The sequence below is a fragment of the Syngnathus leptorhynchus genome, chromosome 15 (assembly GCF_054491065.1).
Source record: "Syngnathus leptorhynchus isolate UIUO chromosome 15, UIUO_Slep, whole genome shotgun sequence".
Classification (NCBI taxonomy): Eukaryota; Metazoa; Chordata; class Actinopteri; order Syngnathiformes; family Syngnathidae; genus Syngnathus; species Syngnathus leptorhynchus.
In genome coordinates, this window is record NC_141209.1 from 4,060,854 (window position 1) to 4,084,782 (window position 23,929).

General features: G+C 42.9%; 1 protein-coding gene across 3 annotated transcripts in view; it reads right to left on the bottom strand.

The window, feature by feature from the left end:
- pacrg (PARK2 co-regulated) overlaps positions 1–23,929 on the bottom strand; it is a 111,428-nt gene that overhangs the window by 49,391 nt on the left and 38,108 nt on the right. For 2 of the 3 annotated variants that reach the window (XM_085931666.1, XM_085931667.1), the window contains one exon: positions 10,258–10,392. In XM_085931666.1, coding sequence (XP_085787792.1) covers positions 10,258–10,338 — 81 coding nt within the window. In that variant the 5' untranslated portion in view covers positions 10,339–10,392. Of the gene's footprint in view, positions 1–10,257; positions 10,393–19,575; positions 19,660–23,929 lie in introns of those variants that run through there. The other variant, XM_085931668.1, reaches the window with a different exon arrangement.

The window sequence follows — 23,929 nt, forward strand, 5'->3', positions numbered from 1 at the left end:
AATAAAGCCCTTGTGTGTGGATGGTCTTCTTTGCTCAACCTTGTCTGTCTTGTCTTTCTTTCACATGGAAGCTCACTGAATGGGATACGCTCTTCATGCTAATTGCCAATAAGGAACTGATCTAGTGTTTATTCTTCTCGTCTACTGGAGGCAAGGAGAGGGCTTTGGATCTGGGGGTTCGGGAAAATGTCATACCTGAAGGTTGGTTGTGTCAAAATTATACCAGAGAACAAAAATGATTTCTGGTACAAGTGTGAGAGCAAAAATGCTGATGTGTGGATGTCAAAAGGTAAGCGGGGTGCATTGGGGGGATTAGATTGAGTATAGAAGCCAAAGGTAAATCCGTGACCTCAGCTATTCCGAAAGGCCGACCTGCTCCGAGTTGACACGGACGTCCAGATTGCAGGCAGAGGTCGTCGCCGAGAGGCGGAGCCGGAGCGGCCATCGTGTAACAAGGCCGATTTAGTAATACTGTCAAGTCAGGTGGAACCCGGTTTGAAGCTGGGAGTCAAGACTTGCTTGCTTTTTCTTTTGCTCAACCGTTCGAGCACATAATGAGACATGCAAAATCTGCACTGTGTCCAATTTTAATTTCAGTTTTTTTTTTTCACATTCTCACTTTTTCCTGCCCTTTTTCATGTTCATCCACAGACACACACACACACCTCCCTCGATTCATTCTCCCTTATCAGTGGCATGCTGGAAACAGCATTGAGATAAGGGGAAACGCCAAAATCTGACGCGAGGTGTGCTGGTCGAACAGCCTCGGAGATTAGTCATTGACACGTTTGTCAACTTAACAATGCTCCAAAAAGCAGCTGAGACCAGAAACAAAGAGATTGTTTAAAGGCTAAAATCCAGACAAAATGATTTGTTCTGTCATTAGAGCAACAGACAACCTCCCTGAAAATGTAATTAAATGATTTGGAGACCACAAAAATGTATAATTATTTCTTGACAGAACATGGCGCCTAAGAAGTTTGGTCAAATTTATTCTAATTCAACTAAAATCTTTCACTTGGATGTTTCTCGAATTTGGTTGCTAATGGGCTAAATCTGTTTTAAAATTCATTTCAGAAGGAAAGAGAAATGGAGGGATTAAATTCCCTTTGCACTTCTATGAAAATTAGAAATGTAACAATGTTACATAAAACAGCGCCTGCGTTATTAAAGCTTTTATGATGGTGACAGATTAAGCCTTAATTTACTTTACATTATTTCCTATGGGAAAAATAGTTTTGAAATGAACTCAGTTGAGGTTTCAGTGGCGTACAGTAGCATTATTTTGTTCTATCTCTCGTTGAGCTAAGCCAGGTAACCAAACCAATAAGTGTTCCGATGTTGAGTTTTAAAATGTCTGCTGCCGATACGGATGGCAAATATTCTGCTGCAAAGCCAAACTATCAAATCTAACCAAACTTTACGATTGCTGACTATAAAAATATTGATATGTTGCCATGAGTGTACAATAACGTGTCTTGAAGTACTTTGAATATTTTTCTCCATTATTGCAACATGGCAGATAAATCTGGAGGCTACCATTAGCAATGCGCGGCAGCCGCGCGCCGTAGCACACATTAAACCATGTTTACCAGCATTAAATCAAATGTGCTTGACACCAAGCTGCTGTGAAAATAACCTCTATATTCATGCTTGTTATTATCCGTTCTTGGGTGTGATGGCAAGAGGACATACGTTTCAGTCTCGGAATGCATCAATTAGGACGCAAGGTATGCTAGCCCCGGCTAATGACTCGTGATGCACCGTGTTGTCACTGTGGCCCGTCGAGACAATCACATGATTTGTCGTGAGCAGGATAGGATACGTCCCCAAGCGGTGGGATTCGATGCTTTTACAGGCTGACAAGTGTGTTTATTAATCGCCACACACTCGGATCTATATTCCACTTCACACGCTATCACAATGGCCCCATGGGTGAACGTGTGACAGTTGATATGGAATATTAATATGATTTGTTGCTCCGCCGGGTCCACTGGTCTGGGCTCCGGATCTTCTTCCTGTCTGCTGCTATTGGCGGACACCTCAGAGGGTAAGAAAAGGCTGAGGAACTGCACAGTCGGGCCACCCTTGGGGTATTCATGACGCGAGAGGTGTTTTGTCAGTATTTATCGCACGTCCCTGTGGCGTCTCGCCGCCTGCAAGTGGTGACTTGTGTCCTAGTGTTTCATATCATACAATAGATGTTTATTTTTATTTTTGACCAAGACGTAATGGCGGTAAAATTGATGATAGTGTATATATATTTTTTTTAAATATACTAACCCAAATAAAATTTTCCATATTATTCGATTAATCAATGGAAAAATCAATAGGGTAACAGATTATAAAAATATTCAATCATGACAACCTGACGATTGGGGATATTTTAGACTCTAATACCTGAAATCCACTTACTAATTTTAGTATTATGGCTATTAGTGTATTCATATTTCAACTCCTATCGTTAAGTCTTTGACATTTATTTCTAGCGGCGCCATTTTAATAGATGAGAAAATGGTTTGTTTACTCTCCTCGTGCCTTGCGATCGTTTACTCTTTTCCCCAATTGGGTGCTGCTCCTTTGCATCCCATATTTGGGTTTATTTTGTCCAATTTAATAGACATATTTATTTGAGCGATGCAAATGTACGACTTAATGTCGAAGCAGATGTGTGCGGTGCGCCGGATTTATGGCGGCTCATTGCTTACAGATGTATGCCAACTACGTATAAACGTACATATGGGCCATTCGCGGAATGGCGTTGTGCATGCTTTGATAAATATAGATAGAGGCCCCGCTGAGGCTTGTTTTTCCTCTTCTTTAACCGCCCAGCTAAAACAAACACACCGAGTGTTTTCCATGCAGCCACTTGGCTTTTTTTAAAAGGCACTTCAATCAAGGGAATGGCTGCGAGTTTTTTATTTAAATGTTGCCGACTGGAGCCGCAGCCGCTGCTGGGAACGGGACTGGAGCGTGAAGACATTCAATGCGTCTCGTGAGATTTAACTGTAAGCCAATTAAAGCAACAAAATGTCATTGCAACTTTGTGAAGGGGTTGAGGAGACTGCTCTGCCAGGTCAATTAGATGTTCGTTAAATTAATGCAAATGATGAATAAAAGTGAAATGAAAATAACTCAGAAAAGAAAGATGGCAGGAAGAAGGTCACTGAGGTGAGCGTCCAGGGTTATAATTTTTAGTTTTACTTTCATTATAAGTATTTTTTTAATGTAGTTTGTATTCAGATGTTAGTTTTAATTTTTTCCAAAATGCTTTATTTTTGTTTAATTCTATTTTTTATTAGTTTTATATTTTTATCTTTTTTTTAATTCGTTTTAGTTTTAACTATGTTGCAATTTTTGCTGCAAGATTTAAAAAAAAAAGTCAACATCATGTATGATTTTTTTTTAGATTCTACGACCAACAATCCATAAATCAAACAGATATCCATCCATCCAAAATCATATTCTCCTATAATGAGATAGAGGTGATAGCCTGGCTGTGTCCAAGTCGCATTAATGTACGTGAAAAAGGAACGCATCGGACATTAAAAGACCGCTTTTACTGTCAGACACAGTGTGAAGGAATCAAGGGTCGGCCACTTTTGCAACCTGATTTGAATATACGTGCTTGTGCATACATGCACATATCTGATCAGCAACTATTCCTCGCTATGCCGCAATTATTCCCCGCTACTTTGTACAGTGCATTAATCACAGGGACCCTTGAGCGCTCCTTGGGCTCCAAATATTCTGACCTTGAGGTTACAAGAAAGACATTAGTCCCGATCCATTCGAAGTATTGGAGACAGGGCGGGCGGCACTGGGAGGAGGCGGAAAAGCTTTCAAGGTAATGAAATTCGGCCATAATTTAAAGGAAAAGACTTGCAGGGACAAGCCTGAGCTGGAGTTGAGGAAAAAAGAAAAGATTAAATTGGATTTTCCTTTTTCCTTTATTTTGAATTATGCGTAAGTGCGGCGGGGGGGAGGCGGGGTTTCTTTCCCTTCCCTTTTTTCAAACAAAAGCAACGATAACAGCATTAACATCCAGAATGAATCGAATCATTTCCAATCCAATTAACCTTTGACAGAATGGATGAGTGGCCAGGAATGAAGATTTCAAGGAGGGGGCTGGAAAGGGAGGTGACTGAGTACAAGAAGGTTTGACCTCAAGAGACTTTTGGCAGCAAAGTCCAAGGCGGATTTTTGAAATACTTATTATTGCGGCTTGAATATAAAAAATATTTTTCTTTGAAAGCAGCCCAAAAATGTGCAATGATGATGGAATGAGGAAACGATAACAAGGAGCTCAGAGGACATCAGCATCCTCTCCCTCCCTCCCTTCCTCTTTTTGTCTGTCGCGACTGCTCTGACTGATCGTCGGAGTGGTCCGCAGTTAACCCCACTTATTGGCGATGCTGGCCGCCGCTTCCATCTATTCCTTTCCATTCCTCCCTCGCTGGCTCACACACAGCTGCAGCCGGTCCATTAAGTTAATTAAAGGCTCCATTTTGAGCTGGAGCCTGCAAGCAAATACGAGTGCCAATCAATAGATCTCGGGCTTATTTTGTGGGAGGCAGGGAGGGGCGCGGCTGATTTGTTGCCTTGGCAGACGAGGCATGTCCCTCTCTGTCTGTCCTATGTCTCTGTCTAATTTTCAACTGGCCCCTCCCCCTTCCAGTCTCCTCTCCTGTTGGTCATCTATCACTTTGCCGTCCTGTCTCGAGCTTTCCACCGTCTTTCCCATCTGCAACTTTCCCCGAGTGTGTCACCATCTGCACAACGGGCGGAATAGAACGAAATAGGGGCGGAAAGTTCACAAATAAATGGGATTACTAGTATAAAAATGTATGATGAGAACTGGTTCACATTTCCAAGCCAGGACCAAACAAGTGAAGGAACTATTGATCCATATTGTAACCACTCTATAGAAATAAAACCTTCTTCAGTGAGCCTCTATTTTCTTCCCCCCCCCCCCCAAAAAAAAAAATCAATGTTTTTGCTATTGTCTCGTGCCACAGCAAGCGAGCGAGGCCCACAGGCTAAACAACCATCATTAGCGTCACGTGGCGCCCGCCCGCCCGCCCGCTATGAATGATAGCAGCGGGTGGGCCCGCTCGAGATCACCAGACAAGTCCTCACTGCTGGATCCCTCCATGGCAACAGCCTCTCCATTCCTGCGGTGATATCATCAGCAGCGAGTGTGGCGAAGCTCATCGCTCTTCCCGCCAGCCGTTTTGACAATTCCCTCTTTCCCTCGGGAGGCGGGCGACCCGTGCGGGCCTTGATGGCGAGCCAGTGTTGTCGGAGGCCGCCGCTTTCCAGATAGTTCCCCCTGGCGCTTTCCCACTCCTCTGATCTCCACTCCCTCTTTCATAGAAAGAAAACTCAGGGGGGCTTGTTCAAATTCTCTCCTCTTATTGTCTTTTTTTTCCTTTCCTGATGACACAGAACTACACCTTTCTTGCTCCCAAGAGTATCCATGCAGCATTCGGCCAGGGGAATTGGTGAAAACGCATGGTTAACTCCATTTTATCCTGTCTATTCAAAAGTTCCCCCGACAAAGTGCTCAGGATGAGAAATCACTCACATGGAGTAAGAGACGAGGTATGTGTGCATCCGGCACGAGTGAAAAAAAAATAATAATAATTTGAAGAAAAATTGAGTCAGGCTCTTAGGTCTGCAATTAAGGAAGCCCAGATTAAAACCAAACATGGTGAAGCAGCTTTTCATGCCTTGCCATTGAGCTCGCTAGGACGTAGCGGAATTGCAGTACGGGAGTGACTCCTGTAGAAATGTATTGTCCCTGTGACATTATTGAGCAAATACTTTATATTTATAATTTAGAGACAGGTTACAGTCAAAATATGCAGCCGTGCGAGATTTATGGGCGCGTAAATGACATATTTGTCCGCAGAAACGCTGCAGCTGCGGATTGACACCAATGCAGACTGATTTAAGGCACGCAATATAGCTGTCAAGAGAACACGTTATCAACAGGAAGGTATGGCGTATAAAAATGCAAATAGTGGCAGGGAGGGGAGGGGAGAGGAATAAGAGCTTTTCTCTGATGCGTTTTCGGTATTGACCTCATCTCTCTTTGGCATCCCCTTCTTTGATTTCGTTTGCTTCCATCTTTCAGTCCCGTATCAAGTATGTGCTCCCTCATCCTTTATCACCCTAACCACCTCATTTCTCAGAGCCCCTCCCACCACCAATTCCGCCGCCACCGCTGCTGCCCCTCCTTCTCTCCAACTCTCACTCTGTAATTCAATCATCACGAGGAGATGGATATCCATCCCCCAGGAGCGCTTATGCTCTCCATTTCCTAAAGCGCTTGATCAGATTAATTGATTACTCCCCCCCACACACACACACACACACACACACGCATCTCTGCCAACTGCGGCTGTGGTGGCGTGCTGGCAATCAGGTTTTCATTGATATATTTCTTTTTTTTTATGAAATGCCGTTTTGCGTTGGCCCAGACAGACCTCGTAAAAGCACAAAAGGGGTGAGACATAAAATACAAGCGCTGGAGGGTGGGAGGAGCCGTCAGGGTCGGGTGGCGGATGCGCGGCGGCCTGCGGGGACAATCCAGATTTATAAAGTGGGAGACTATAGGCGAGACGGAGATCAAGGGGAAGATAAAGCAGATGAGGCGATCAATGGAATGAAATCAACAAGGCTGTTTTGGCGCCGTACTTCTGCTGGGTTCTCTCCGACCATCACCGCCAAATCAATACCAAATATAAATAATTGTTTCATATTCTTTATTAAAGAATAATTAGGAGGTTTTGCAAAGATACTGTAATGCAAAATAATGAGTGGAATAATTGACAGTTGCTTTCCTTGGGTCAAAGGTCAATAAATATAAAAATGAATGAATTAATTCATTTAAATTACATTAAAATAAATAAATAATTGATCGGTGTATTGGGCTTACCAGGGTAGATCTAACCTGTCAGTTCATGCCAAACATCTCTGACTTATTTTGACATTTAAAAAGCCCCAAACTGATCTGAAGGCAATCCCATTTTATTCCAAAAATCATGATTGAGTCCCTGTAGTGTTGTCGCTATCCTCTTCCTTCCCCTCTGCCTCCCTCTGCCTCTCTCTCTATTTGGCACCTCAATATCCAAGTCGATTACGGTGTTCTGCCTTAACATACGGTCCAAACGTATGCAACCATATACACACACACACACACACACACACTTTGTCGCTAGTCTCTCTTATCTATCTGCCGCACATGTTCTCGATACGTGTAAAGCTTTTACCTGAGCGCGCCATTACAGCCGAGGCTTTTACCGCTCGAGAGCCAAAGTGCCTTTCAGACACAACCTTTCTGTTTTCAACTTGCCCTTGACATTTAGTCCACTTGCATTCCCTCCGCATCCTTACAGACACGCACGAGCTATGAAACCCACACAAAATACAGTAAACCGCACTGCGATGCATAATTCGCTGTCATTTAGCGCTCATATATTTTTCTCTTTATGAGACACGGCAGCTTATCAGGAGCGGCTGCGTCGTGGGAATATCATCGCAACGAGCATCTGATTAAAAACACTGCGAGGAAGATCAGAGAGGATGATAACAGTCCGGTGTGGCTTAGCGTGAAGTGAGAGAGGAAATATTTATGACGTAGAGTAGACAGTAACGTATGCCGCTGCATTCTGGTGCCCGCAAGCTGAATTGTGGGGAGCGGATTCTCGTGAGATTTTTGTAAGATTTGTTGGCAAGGAACTGACAAAGTATATAAAAGAGCATGGAAGTTTTGAGGTTGCTCTGTAAAAATGGTACAAAAGTAACATTTTCAAAATCTGGTTTGATCAATAACAAGACAGAAAATAGGCAAACATGTTGAACAAAGTAAAAGCAATTGTTTGATTTAGAAATTGGATAACAGTTACTGCTAAAAATCTTAAATTTAAAATTTATAAATTGAAATTCATAAATGGACAAAAATATCTAAACGATTTAACGATTGTCAAAAATATTTATCGATTAATTTGAGACTCAATTAGTTGTCGATTTATCGTTTCACCTCTAGATGAATTATATAAAAATTATCACCAGAAATAAATTAACTAAATAAGATAATCCTTTATTAACATGTATACACCAGCCATAATTAAAAGAAATTAAGAAAAAAAAAAAAGATTTTCTTTAGTTAATATTTTTATTTTATTTTTAAAAGAAAGTAGATGAATCTCATTTATGATTAAGTGCTGGCAGTTGTGTTATATTTGAACAGTTGGACACATAAGTATGATTTATTGCACCCCGGGTGCACGCTAGGTTAGGCTCGGTGCCTACTGTCACCTGAGCTGCGTCTGACATGTTGTTCTTCTTCACTGTGAAAGTCACGCTCTGTCTGCTTTTCTTCTCTGCCCCTATTTCGTTCTATTTTCTCCTTTTCTTTGTATTCTCAACAGTTCACGACTTCACGCCTTCCTTTTCGTCTCCCTTAATTTGCCGTTGCGACGCGCATCAGCCAGAAAAACACTTCTTTGATAGACGCTAAACGCCTGCTGGGGAAAGGTTAATTAATATTTCAAATGCTAATAATAAAATGTTATTCAAGATGATCAAATTCTAATTAAGACTATAAAGACTATAAATAAATAAAAAAACTAAAAACCTGTTTTTTTTTTTTCAACTTTTTCCCACCTTCCCCTGTCTTACTTTCCTCAAGACTTTATTTGCAGGGTGACTGCTCTCTCAGGCCGGGATTGATCTGCAGCCGCTCTCTTGAACCGGCGCCTCCAGGGTGGCTCAGTGCAAACACAAGGAAGCCCCTTTCTACTTACTGCTATCGCGGCTACACATTGTAACCACTTTGCTAAGCACACAAAACTGCAAACGGGGGACCGGCTCTACCTGTCAGGCTTTCAATACAAACCTAGAAGGCCACGGAAATAAAAACCTTAGTGAGGTATTGGTGGTGGTAGGGGTCAATAAAGAACCTAATGAGATATGACAGCACAAGCCTGCATCACATTTGCTTTGGCACTGGCCACAAAACAAAGAGCAAAACAAATACATTACTTTTGACAAACGCACGGATCATTTGAACATTTTACATCAATAATTCATGCCGCCGGAGACCCGTTTGCTCGGCGTACCTCTTTGATGCGCCGGGAAGGCGGTGGGGGAAGGGGGCAGCGTTTGTTTGATTCGAGCAATGCCGCATACAATAACTGAACATCATTATGATGGCAAAGTTATGGAATGACTGGCTGTCTAGCAATGTAGCAGGAGCTACAAGATGGTGATTAGGAGAAGGCATCCATCCCACACACGGAGAGCCATTCAGGAGCCTAATGGCTCTGCGGAGGCTTGCACTTTGATGCACATACTGTATATATATATATATATATATATATATATATATATATATATATATATATATATATATAGATAGATATATATATATATATATATATATATATATATATATATATATATATATATATATATAGATATATATATATATATATACACAGCACAAATGCATATACAATCACATACTGTGTTTTTGTTGTTGTTCTTGTTTGGCGGGCTAGTCCCTGCAGAGCGTATGATTGATGGGTTATGTGACACACAAGTGGGGGGATTGGAGCGAACGAAGCCACACTGCCTCCTGCAGGACGACAGCTCACACCGACGCTGTGACAAAGTGCGCAAGAGTTGAGACAGGCAACAAGTGTCATGCAAGATGACAAGTTGGCTAGAACAGGAAATAGGAGGGGAAGCATGCGGAATAGTTGCTTTTGTTTTTGTTGCAGCCTCTAATTAGGCCTCTATAGCTTTCATACTTGAACCTATGTTGCTTCTTACTAAAATGGAAGAATAAAAAAAGATTTGTTTTGAACTGCGTTAATGTAAAAGTATGAGTTTTGGGCTATTGTGATTTATTTTAGCCCGCTGAGCCTAATTAACATGACATGCCATGCATTCGAAGTCAAGAATACACTACATGGAGTTAATGAGTTACCACCAAAATGTCCAGTTAAGAGTAAACAACAAATATGGCTGGCTAAGGCGCGGTAAATCAGAAAACTTTAGTTCGGTATTAGTCTTCTTCCAAATGAGTTTTTTTTTTGTAATTAAAATTAATGTGATGAAAAGTCAAGTCAAAGGAAATTAATCAGTGACATTTTTCTTAATAATCGTACAGATTTTTCCCGTACTGGCAACTCTGTGAGGTCTAGTACCAAATGGTAGATGTTTACCAGGTGTTATGGTGCCTACCTTCCAAGCGATGCGGTTGCCTTTGGTGTCGTGCTCCAGCGCCATGGGGAACTCCCCGCGCTCATAGAACTTCCGGAACATGGTCGGTTTGGAGGGTCGCTCGTGAAAAGCTCCTGCCGTCGGGGGGCCTGCCACCTGACCGCAAACACAAAGCAGACATTGAAAAAAAAGTACAGCAAGCAGACGGAGCATAAGAGCTGTTGTTTTATGAAATTAGAATCGACTCGCACGCGAATAAAGTCACTCCCACGGCTCTTTCTTTTGAGTAATTCAGGGGGGCGCGTGTGCATGCCGCCGTACAAAACACTAGTCGTGCATGTTAGTGTGTGCGTGTGTGTTCGCCCTGTAGCCGGAGGCACTGCCCGAGGCATTGTTAGCATCATCTTTTCTCTGCTGGCACGGCTTGATATATGCTTTTACCGTGTCACCGAAAGACAATGGGAGTCCGATCACCTCTGCCACACAATGTATGCCTTTAGCATTTCTCCCGATACGCCTTTTTTGCTACTTAATGACATGACAATTTTGAATCATAAGATTATTTTGTCACATCAATAACCCTCAGAAAGGCAGAACATAAAAGGTTGAAAATGTGATATGAAAAAAAGATTCTGTATATAAATGCCCTAAATGGGAAGTTAAATAATAACACATGGTTAGCTTCTTGCGCTAGCTAGCAACTAGCTAGCTGCTTGTAACTCTGTGAAGTACCGCAGGTTGTGAAGTCCCTACGACTTAATGACTGAATATTGGCGCCAACATGGAACACTCCTGCGCATCCCACACCATCTGTGTCACACTGCCCATAACTGACAGGATAGTTGCAGTCATTAATCCGCCCATCGAGAAGTAGCTTTTTTTCCAGAAGTGTAAACAAACAGGGATCATTAGCGGTTTAACGATACAGCTTTACATATATTACGCCTACGTCATTCTCTAGTGTTGGCTATGTGTTGCGTAATCTAACACATATTCATTCTATATTTAAAAAAAAGAGAGGCTAGCAAAGAGAAATCACCGGGATGACGAAAGCTACAGTCAATGGAGCGCCACGTTGTGAAAAGAATCGTCAGCTATTACAGTTCTAGACGTTCAAAAGGCGAGTTTAAAAAAGATTTCTATAGCGCCAGAGGATTGCATTTCAGTAATATTCACAACCGTTTCGAGACTTTACCGGGCAATAGTGAATAAAATGTTGAGTTACAAAGGCACTGCAGGGGAGATTGGTAAAAATGTTGCACATTTTTTATTCAATAGACTTTCACGTTCTTTGTATAGAAGTTTCAAACATTATTTGGGCCAGCACCTGGTCAACATCAAGACCAAGTTTTTGCTTGTTCCGTTAAGATTCCAATTTACTAGCTAAATCTGAGATTCACAAATTCATTTTCTAGTTGAATTATTTTTATAGCACTAAATTCCTGTCATCTGTCGTCTTATCATTACGATTGCATGATCAACGCAGCGGTGACAAAGCCCTCAAATCTAGGTAACTACAATGGCAGTCGAGGCATGCTGCATAGGGAGAGCTAAAAATAGCTCAGAGCAGAGCGAGAGAGCAAGAGAAAGAGAGCGAGAGAATGAACCCAGACTGCACTGACTGGCTGAGTGGCTTTTATGGTCAGGAATGATGACGCTGCAGTCAATTCCATGGCCTGTGTTCATGGCTGAGGAATTACAAGCGTCACAGTTATTTTACTACTTTCCTTCTGATTATCCCTCTCTACTGTCGTCTAATTAAACAACCTTCTGACGATTTTCCGATAAACCGAGGACCGCCCGTAGTGTCTAACATCTCATTTGAAGGGAGACGAGATGCAAGGACCATACGACCAACCACCACGATGGAAGCCATAAGGGAGCCTGCGAGGCGACAATGCAGAGGTGGACGTTGCGTAAGGCAATAATAGAAGGCAAAAGACCGCTCTGTGTGTTCCTGGTGCACACATCGGGGAGTCGTAACAAGGCAGCGGTGGTCAGATGAGCTCCAGGCTGTCATTTCTCTCCCTCGCCTGCACTCTTGCTCCAGATCTGTTTGCTACCTAACGTCGTTGTCCAGCTCCGCCATAAAGAAGTCGCGGCTGTTGCGAGGCCCCCACAGAGGCAATAAAGGCATAAGCGTGCACGCCGCACACATGCTGAGCCCCCCGTGGGCGAGATCCCGCAGAGGTGATTGAACACCGACGGGGACCTGGCGCTGCTGTCATTTATAAAGGTGTCACCGGGGGAGGTGGGGGGGGGATGCTCCCACGAAAGCACATTAGTATGGCACCTTCATGGCTCACCCGCTCGGGGTTGACACATAGACCGAGGTTGGCAGCGGGAAGGGGAAGGAGGAAGCCAAACGATTGGACCTCGATAGAACACAGAGACAAAATTGGTAAGAAATGTCAGAGAGAGAACAAAGACGCCAAGGAGCGAGGAAAATGAAATATGGAGATGAGCTAAGGGTGACGTTGAAGAGTTGATCGCGAAGGGAGCCCGAGACGGGGAGGCGAGAGGTTGTGGCTCATCAATTCTTCAGGGTGAGTTCAACGTGGCGGGGGTTGCCGCGGCAATGTAAGCCATCCATCAACGTGCCAGGGCCTCGGACTGGTATGCTCATCTCGCTATCACCCCGAAAGGCCTCACCCAAAAACTTTCTCCTGATGGATGTATGGCGAGGATCTGCCTTGCAAATGACGTTCATCTCTTCCCATCCCTCTTGCTCTTTTGACGCCGCCACCACAAATGGGGGAGGGGGGGTAGACACCCGCTCAAGCTGGCTACATTTCGCTGGCGTTCTCGGTTGAGAGGTTATTGAAATCTGTCTTTCCTCTGGGAGGGAGCAGAGTAGGCCAGTCGTGGAAGATGGAATAGACAGGCCCGGGCTTTTCTGATAAGGTCAGCTTGCGCAGCATCTTGCACAGGCAACAAATTAGCTCGCTTTATTTGCAGTGGAGTGGGCGCCGGAGCACTGGCAGCAGGCCTGATCTCATGAGAATTTCGTACATTTTGTACAGAAAGTCATGTTGCATACACAGTAATGAAAGATAATTTCCAGTTCAGTTTAGCGTGTCAATCTTAGGCTAGCATAGCATTTAGCATTGGCATCTCTGTCTTTTCGCTTTATATGCCTGTGAATGGATGCCAAATGATATTTCCCATTTTATGCAATTTTAACTGGATTTTTTATTTTTGGGGGGGATGTTGTTAGAATTGTCATACAAATAGCAAATTTTCTAATGTCCTGTATAAGGAAGGAAGCTCTGTTAACACCATCATGTCCAATCATCCAACAGCACAGTTTTGCTTACTCATTACCTCTGCAGGGCAAAAGACAAGGCTGGCTGGTAGCAAGCTGATCTCTTCCAGCAGAATAAATCTGCACCAGCCCATTAATCTCTCATGACTTAACAGCATGAAACGCCAGCGAGCTTTATTATGTGCAGAAATTAGCCGCCTTGTGAGGGGCAAGGTCGGACGAGAACAAACGAGAGCTCTCGGTGGCTCATTTTATACCACGCTCACAACAGAGGGAGCACTTTTCCAGTTGTCACTATGTCAAAGGCTTTCGAATCAACAATATCGCGCACATAAGCACAAGGGCGGCGGCGGTGCTGTTGGCTGCGAAAAGTGACGACAATGCAAAGCGGCGACACTGTTACGCTCCCGGTGCCACTACAAAGGCACCATGATGAAACGGCTGACAGCTTACCTACTATTGAAGGCCTTGAAAGAAAAAGGCCAGTGCTTCAAGGCCTGTAGAACGCCCTCTTTGTTTGCCATCTCCTCTACAGTTTAACACCAAGCCTTTGAACAGCCAAGACATGGTGCGCAATGTGGCGCAAATGAGTGAGAGGCGCTGAGATTGCCCTCAATCGGTATTTTCCATCCCCTCTGTGTGGCCCACTTATCAGCTCGGCAGCAGGGCATCGTGGGCTTACATAGACCCACCCATTGGCTGATTTATATCACCAAACCACAGTCGAGATGATGGCATGCGGTGAATCAGCTCGCACGCCAGAGGAAGGAAGGAAGGAAGGAAGGAAGGAAGGAAGGAAGGAAGGAAGGAAGGAAGGAAGGAAGGAAGGAAGGAAGGAAGGAAGGAAGGAAGGAAGGAAGGAAGGAAGGAAGGAGCAAAGCCGCACAATCTCAAGGCTGGCAGAGGGAGAAATGGCGCAGCGCATTGTCTTTTTGGTCCTAATCAGTAAAACACTATGCCGGGGCCGTGAAATTAATAAGACACGCGAGTAAAACGAAATCTCCGACCTGCTGCACTTGACACTTCTCTGGCGGCAAAGGAGAGAAAAAAATTATTGACACGCTCTAACAAATTTGATTCTCTAAATAAGCAGCATCCCATCAATATACATCATCATAACTGCGTTGAAGTTATGGCCGTGCCGCACGTTCAAATATTAATGTCCTTGCCGTGTGCCAAAACAATATTTGCCTGCAATGTAGGTGTTGATTTAGATAAAGAGACTTTTGGTGAAGTATACTTTATCTAGAGAGTGGCCACATTTTGTCCAGTGCTTTGTGGCGACTGCAAAATGAACTTCACTGCCGGTGTCCAATCACGTGTACATTATGACTTTCTATTCCTAGAACTCAGCCTTGGTAGCTTGAAGGCTTGTCTGCTGGAAATTATGCTGAAGGTTTGCCTTCAGAGAGAGAGAGAGCGGAAGGGGAGCACATCTGAAATGTGACCTTTTGTTTAAATCAAACTTGGCCACGCCGTACACTGAAGGTTACATCCCGGCTCTGCTCGTGCAAGCAGACACACAGTGACTTGTTCTGCAAAAATATGAAATATGCTTTCCTTCAAAATATAGCAGCGGAGGTGAATTAGCTTTGATCTGCAAATTGGATGTATTTCTTCATTTTTGGTTATTTCTGCTCTTTAGAGCCCATCCCGAGTCTTCCAGAGCAACAAAACCCCAGAAAAATGTTTACTACTGGTTGTCCACAATGCACCGACGACCAATTTGTCCCATCTGTTATAAAAAAAAAAAAAAAAGAAAAGTCAACACAACGGACGGCCTGATTTGTTTTGAAATACTTGGGATAAAACTCGAAAGTAATCCAATGCAGTGCAAGCAACAAACGTACAAATCTGCTTTTGCTCATTTGAATGCGACATCAGATATTTCCAGCTCCAAAACGAGTGGCACAGCTCCCAGTTGGGAGGAAGCGTTCAAGGAAATCCACCTCATGAAACAGGCCTTTGTTGTGAGGACCACCTGCAGGGATAATGCTCTAAATGATGGCCCACCCTTCGGATTATCTCAAGAGATAAAGAAAAAAAAATACAGCTACAATTTTAGCTTTGAAAAAAATAAAAACTCTCCAGTGGCTAAGATCTCAAACTGTGCTTTATGCTGCAGCTTTTTGCTTTTAATGACAGCGAGGAGAAACGAAAACCAACAAATACAAATAAGCTTCAGCAAAGAAATGTGCGACGCTATATTTTGTGCCAAGAATTGGCGGCTATGGAGCTGACTATTCCATAGAAAGGGACGCTTGTCATGTCAAGGTCACTGAGAGCTTTCTTGGGTGTCATCAACCCCCGCTCGTCCAATTCATCCATCCGGGCATCCATATATTCAATCGAGCCTCCGTTATGTGCACCTCTTTGCTCTGCTTTACAGAGTGCCAATGTTCTGACAGTGAAAGAGGTGTCTAGACAACTTGTACCAGCCTTTGTTGGACTCTCCTTCCATCCTGCACCTCTAAAGGCACGACTAAATCAACGCTGTGTGAATAAGTTGTTTTGGTGCAAAGTTGTTAGCTTGTTTTTATTTTTGATACACACGATTGACAGTTTGGTGTTCCGATAGAAATTTAATTTAAAGAAAAGGTTTTGTGAAAGATGTACTTCCCAAGTTTAGTTTGAACATTAGTCCTGGGTCACTGTCTCTTTTCTGAATCATATTCACCTTTCCAATATTCATCCGCGAATTGACCCCCATTTTCTCATCCAGGTTTTCACTCAACTCTCCCCGAGATGGATTTTTGTTCTAATCTTCCATCTTGTCGGAATTGTCAATGTGACACTGACCCTCAATAAATCTCTCACTTATGAGAACATCTAAAAAAAAGTGATTTTATATTCTCATATAAAGTCTGACACTTTTTGTAGCATTAGCATCCATGTCAGCATCGGTGTCACAACTTCGCAAAGGCAGCCAGACAGACAGCCCATGCGACGTCAGTAATGGTTGACAAGACCAGAAGAAATGTGTGTCAAGATTGGCAGACGGAGCGTTGAGCATCTGCCACAATGCTGAAGTACTTGGCTGTAATCAAACGAGAACGATGAGGGCTTCTACAAAGACATGCAAGATGGTTCCAAGAGGTTAGACTTCATCTCTGCCTTTGTTCTCTTCCACCAGAAAGGAAGAATGAGGCAAATCTTCAAATTGAGGAGGGAGAAAGAAGTAGCAGGGAATGGAACATAAATATGGGGGGAGAGTCATGAGAAGGTTGCCTGTCTCTTCCCCGCCGTGGCGGGCTGTGTTGATCAAACACTTGTTAGGAAAATTTGCGTCAATGTTTGCGGACAGCCAAGGTAATGAGCAGAGGTAGAAACTAAAAAGATGCCAGACCGTGGACTCCTTGGACTTTGCTATCTTTTCGAGGCAAGGCTCCTTTGAGCAATACCTCAGTGGTGTTGGTCCAATATGTACCAGTAGATTCCATCGCTTTTGTGGAACACTCAAAAGGAGCCCGCCTACTCCGGCAAGGACAAAAAATACCGAAAGAGGTTGATGAGATTCAAATGGTCTCTTGTAATGAATCCATCCATCCAACCATCCATTTTTCGGTAGCACTTATCTTCTTCAAGGTCACTGTACTTGCTGGAACCTTTCCTAGCTAACTTATGTATCACTATAATATCAATGCCCCCTGTGACCAGTTTTTTAATGAATGATGGGCAAAAAAAAAAAAAATTCAAAGAAAATCTACTTAAAGTAACATAAAGACGGATGCCAAGTGGCGAGACGTGCCGCTGAAGATCTTTGGTATGTGCCGCATATTAATAGTATGGAACAAAGTGTGTGTGTGTGGGGGGGAAGTCTGATGAAAACCCACTTAATTAATCACAATACAAACACTGTCAAGTGAGTCCAGCATATTAATATTGACTAAATTGTTTACCACATCGAGTGGAACAAATTTGAATGTCAAAACAAAATACAGCGCAGAAAGCAAATTGTCTTGACGAAGACGAAACGCATTGCGCGAGGTAAGTGGCCATGTATGTGACGAGTGATATAATTCAGAATTTGTTACATTGAATTGGATATCGTCAACTCCAAATGAGTCTGAACCTAAGGAGTCGTTGGAGCTGCCGTGTAAAAGCCGGTCTTTGGTATGTGCCAAAAAAACAACTAAAAACCAAAATGAACGCCTCAGCATAATTACTCGGCTTCTAACACCAATCTCCCCCTTAAGTGCAATAGGACCCCATTAGCTGACACCATATTAAGCAAATTGATTTCAAGGTCAATGTCATTATCAAAATACCTTAAAGAGACTCTAACGTGAGCACAAACACACTGATGGCTCCCGTGTGTTCTGATTCGAAACTGACAAGCGCCTTGATGGCGCACAGGTCAACGCGTCCTCTGCGCCGGTTAGCACATGACACGGGGCTAATTAACTCCAGAGCCGAAAATAAAGGCTCTGCGAGGGGCAATAAACATTCTCCATTAAAAGACATTTAATTAGAATGCAGACTACGAGGCCTTCAAGGAGAATGGAACAAACACAAAGGCCAGGGTAATTGTCCAGGGAGCTCTGAAGAAAGCAAACATAATAAGACACAATCAGCCAAGCGCTCCGCCAGTGGTCACGCTATGGCACATTTCTCCATAGTATTTTTCCGAATTGCCGTCAATGGTAGCGAATGAGTTAATATTAAAAAAGTTCTGAAATAATTTAGCTCGGTCTATTTTTTTCTATGCATCACGGAAACGTAGCATTTGAACAAAGGTGCATAGACTTTTTTTTATACACTATAACAATGCAGGTGTTTGCACTGACACCCCCAACCTTGCTGTTATTTCTACCACCTCAGTAGAAGAAGTCACAGTGAATAACAGCTTTGTTCCTCACAGTGTCTGCATCGCAAGGTGACGACCTCCCTCCTGGAATATAAACTGCATCGTTTTTTTCTTTTGTTTTTTTTTCAGTGAATACATGGAGGATGAATCACTGGGAGAAAAAAAAAACGGCTAAGACTTTCAGTGGCCGGTGTTAGTGATTCAATTTCTATGGCTGCAAATACGTTAAAGTATAATAAGCCTATGCTTCAAGTCCCCGTAGCCTTTCAAGGCTTGAAATGGCCCTGTCGTAACCTACAAATCACAGCTCGCCAAAAAGCTGCCCTCTCAACAGCGATGTGTCAGCGACTGCGCGGGAGGAAAACAACACAGGGGCAGCAGACATGAGTAGCAAGCCATTGAGAAACTGTATATTTGGTTTCCCGGGATTTAGCCCGTGGTGCGAGAGCATCGCTCTGGTTGCACATGCAGTAGATCCTTCTGGGAAATGGAGAATATTAAAGGGATTTGCAAGGGGGAGGGGTGCAAAATATGGTGGCCCTGAAGTGCAAAACACAACAACAAATAACACCAATATTCGGAACAATCCCGACGTGTTACGGCCGCAACGGTTAGCATTCACTGATTTTCGTAAGATTTGGCAGCTCTGCGTTATGCCGCATAAACAGCAGCCCATTTGTACTTTTGAGATTATGGCATGTGACCCCAATATGTAAATATTGCAATTGTGCGTCAACAACTCTGTACCCTTTCATGTTAATGCAACCTCGCCAAGGTTTTAGCACAGACATTTGCATTTTCTTCAGCATGTGGCCCGTGGCTTCAAAAGATACTATTTGAGCTATTTTTGAGATGCTATTAAACACACACATAAGACAAAACAAAACAGAAATAGGCATATTTTCAAATAAAGTTTAAGGGATAATTATGTACACGTACAATAATTATATTTAACTTGATTTGGTTTTCTGTTATTTACTGGAATAAGCATGATCAAATGACTTTTCTGTATTTCATTTCTTAATTGTTGTTTCTTTTCCGAGAGCAAGTTTCTGATTGGCTGATTAATTATGAGGAATAAATTGTTGGCAACGTGGCCAAAAATTTGATTAAATTGTATGCACAAATATTAGGATGAATTTTTTCCCCTCTTCAATATGTCACTGCACGCGTCTACTTTTACGTTAATCTGAACTAGTGCTGTCGGAGGCAATTAAAACCAGTTACCAAGTGGCCATGAGCCACGTCAAATGAGGAGGTCACTCACCACGGAGTTCTTCATGGCGGCCTTAACGGTAAACGCTTGAACGTGTGGCGCTGATTTACCCCTCAACATGTCCACAAATCGTCTCTTTTATATTCGTTTTTTTTCCGCGTTAGAATTAGTCAACGTCGCCAGTGAGGTTGCTATCCAACTTTTTGCAGACGCCGCCGATGGTTGCTGCGCACTTGTGCGCCTGCGTGCTTCAGCGGACCTTGTTACCATAACAACTGTCTAACATTGTTAGAAAAAAAAAAAGTGCTGCACTTCATCAGCAGAAGTCCTCCGTGTTAATACGTCTATAATAGGTTGCACTTAATTATTCAACAGTGGCGTTTTGCCCCCATAACACATTAATATAGAGAGCCCGTTTAATTTATTATATATATTTTTTGCAATCATTAGGATGATTTATTAGATCTCTGCTTAATCGTTTTAATCATGGTGGGGTCAACGTGGTGAAGCAGTTGTAGTGTGTTTGCATGCAAGCATTTACACAAGGCGGGTCAAATGATTTGTGGGATCACTCCACATGCTAAATGAATGTAATGGCTCATATTAAAAGTCAGCATTTTTTTTCAACAGCAAGAGTTTAACATTCAACTGAAGGGGACCCGTTTTAAAAACTATCATTATAAAATGATGCAATGCGTTTTAATTCTTCCTTCTGCTTTTGGGACTAGCAGCACAGTGTTTTGGTGTGGGATAAAATGTGTATTATAGATTTGTATTTCTTTGTTTTGGGTACAAAATAAAGGCTCAATCAATGTTACATATTAAGGCTGATCAATTTAATCGAATTAAAGTTGACTGTGAAATGTAGTGGGAAGAAAAAATCATATTAAATTGTCTGAGCTATGATTGGTCACTCTGTGTTTCAGGGGGTGCGGCTTACGCAACTTGGATTGTCTAGTTAGAAAACAAGATCACTGCATCATTCCAATTTAGGGACATGGCACTCTTAATTCTCCAATATTTTTTTTTGCCTCAGGAGAACTTCTTGTGAGCTGGTGCAAGTGTTATTAATCGCCAGCACACAGGCAATTTCTCTAAAAGCCCCTATTTGTTTTTTATGGCCCCTTGGAGAGTGGTGGCTATAGCAGCAACGGGCGGGAGACTGTAAACAAGGCATGCGAGGAAGAAAAGTGATGTCCCTGTCAGCAATCCGGTCTCTCTCTCTGCTTTCCCTCTCGGAGGATTACTGAGAGGAAGAAGGGAGTTTTCAGAGAAGCAAACTGGAACGTCAGCAGCCTGACTTCAGCCGGACTGAGGAAATTATTGTTCAAACGCCAGCGCGCTATCTGCCTGCCGTCAGTGCAGGCGCACAGGAGGCCTCGCGGCACTAGCAAATGAAATTCAAAGTCGCTAGAGTTTTGCATGCCTCTCAAAATGCAGGAATTTGTGTGCGAGCGCCGCGCTTACTCATGTCAGGTTCGGGTCTTAAAAAAAACAGCTTCAAGGACTCACAAACTGTGCCAAAACCCATTTGTACCTTGTAAAAGTGACCTTAATTCCTTTTAGGATCATACGTTTTTAAACAAGTTGAACTAGGATTAGGATTTGCTGTTTACATTGCTACTAAAAGCGATATCTGCATCATATCGAAATGTTTTGCTAATACATCCTGTCATGCAAATCAGTCCAGAATAAGTAGAAGATATAGACGACAAAAATAATTTTGTATACAACATCCATTCAAGACAAAGCTTTGACATTTACACTGTCAACAGTGCAATCTGGATCAGATCAGGATTAACATCAAGTGAATTTTGTTGAATTGGCCTTGATGCCAAAACTTGTACTGAGCAAGCTCCTCTGTCTATCAGGTGCAGCACGTTCAAGCTCACACGCCATCACTCACCGTGCAGGGAAACGGCAATTATGATATCATTAGTGCAGCAGCGTGTATCTGCATCACAGGGGACCCGGAAAGAGCGGGAGAAGAATCTCGGCAGGAAAAAGCAGATTTTGCTGCAGTATCGCTCGTGCCCCCAATTAACACAAGAAACAAGGCAAGCAGCTTTTAGAGTCGGAGGGAACGTTGCCTGGGGACTTGTTGGCTTTAATAGTGAGCCACAGAAATTGTATGACAGGCAACCGACATACAGTATGTCCCAATGTTGAATCAGAAGAAGAATTTCATTTTGGATTTATTTTAGTGTGTCATTATAGTCATTAAATTCACTTTAGCAACTACTATAGCACCTAATTTGTGTTTTTACTCATCTTAATATGTCCTGTACTCGAGATGGTCAACATATAACATAGCTCCACCCACAATGCAGAGTCGCCGCCTCCAAACCAGATGTTTGTCGTTTTTATTTTATTTCATCTTGTTTCAACTTTTGTTTGCAATTTTTTGTCCACTATAATAAACTTTTTGCTCTTAACAAACACACCTTCACACTTCCCTGGAATTTTTTTATATGCTCCTTTCGACTGTTACCTTTTTGAATATTGAGATTCCTCTGATGTTTTCGAAGCTCTCCAGATCACATGGCTTTTGCTGTAAGATGCAACTCGGGCACCGTTACGGTTCAACGCTTCAGTTGCATCGCCCCGTGTGTTAGATATGCTCGTCTCTCTCTCCCAGGCATGCTTTTGTGATGCTTGAAAAAGCTTTCGGTTTTTATTTATTGATGGACCTTATGAAAAGAACATGCTCTATGGCTGCCAACCTGCTGGCAATATCCTGTAAAGTGGTTTCATAGACAGCATATTTGCATTTTCTTTGGTGAGTGTTGTTTGCAGCGCCACTTACAATCGTCTTTGCATCATCGCAGGGGTTTACGGATTTTAGTGCTGAAGCTTCTGGAAAATAGTTGATGTTGAACTTTTTCTGTGGGAAATGTTGGGTTGAAACACTCACTCTTTCTCGCTGTCCTGTGGTGCACAAGTACTAAAACATTTAATTCCGGTGTTAGGTTGAGGTTAGCTTAGCAATTAGCATGTGTTTTTTTTTTTGCCCGGCATTCCTTAATTAAAATGTTATTTGTCGGAAGTGTAGCTAATTTGCCGCCACAAAGGGAATGATTACTGTCTTTGGAGCGAGTCCACAATGTAGCTAGTAATAGTTGCTGAAGCTCATTACTAGCTAGCTAGCTGGTGCTATGTAAGTAATATCAAACTTGCCTCAAACTCGGCCACGCTTTGTAGGTGATGTGGATGATGTGCCTGCATCCAGGCCAGTGGTTGATTCTCATTTTTGATCAGTCGACAGTTTTGATCATGTACAAAAAGCAAATTTTGTCTCACCAACTGCGAAAATTTATTGCTCACTATATTGTGCTAAAAAAATACATAAAAATGTATCGCATACCAAAGTGATCTGAACAACACTGCTAGGTGGAAACATTGATTTGATCATTTTGGCTTCTTTGGTCCCTTCCCAGGTGTCGTCATCGTCCCACCTGTGAAAGTAGCAACGCTTGGCTGACCTCACAAGTCTCTAGCTAGCATTGGCACAAAACATCCTCAGCGACTTGGCTTCTTTTCCCGCAGCGTTCTGCTCATTCCCTCCACTCTGTCCTTTGAGTGGTCCTCTGGGTAAGATCAGTGTCACTCCAGCAAGCCGAAGAGGCGTCACCGCGTCGGCTTGGTGCAGTGCTACCGAGACCTCTCCTCGCCCGTGTCGATGCGCCCGGGGTGCAATCAGGGACATTAGCGAGAGTCACACCGGATCGTCATTAATCACGTGAATTTACTGCAGAGAATGGAACCTCCTGGAACATTGGAAATGATAAGGGCAATCCTTTTCAATATTGTGCATTTCTCAGTCTGAGCATATTAAATCTAAAAGCCAGTGCATGGAACGCTTAAGTAAACACACACTGTTAGTGTAGTGTTCTAGCTGGGGGACTACTTATTGTGGCCATGCATCAGTTGTGGGAAAACGTTATTTACATTTAGGCTAATGCAGTGCAGATGTTCTCCATCTGTACTAATACCTTTTTGCCCACGCTTGTCGATTTTTATTACCAGTGTGGCATTTCTAAAAGCTGTTTTTGCGGATCATGTACATACATAGACGAAACCAAATTGTTAATCTTTTGCACTATTTGATATTCTTGGACCCATCGAGTTATTTTTGATACCACGTCTCCTCCTCTGTGTCTCGGGTGAGCTGTAGCTTTATGGTCTTTTAATTTAAGTTTTAGACTCAGTTCGGGTTCCAAATGGAGTCATGCTTACGTTTTTAATCAAGGATTTAAATGGAAAGCTTTTTGCTGATTATGCACCATCAAAAGCCCACCATACAAACTGCAAATGACATAAACAGTCCAAAAACGAATCATGTCTTTGCCAAATGCGGACCGATCCGAATGCACGGATGGCTTTAAATGACTGGGCAGTTGGCAGG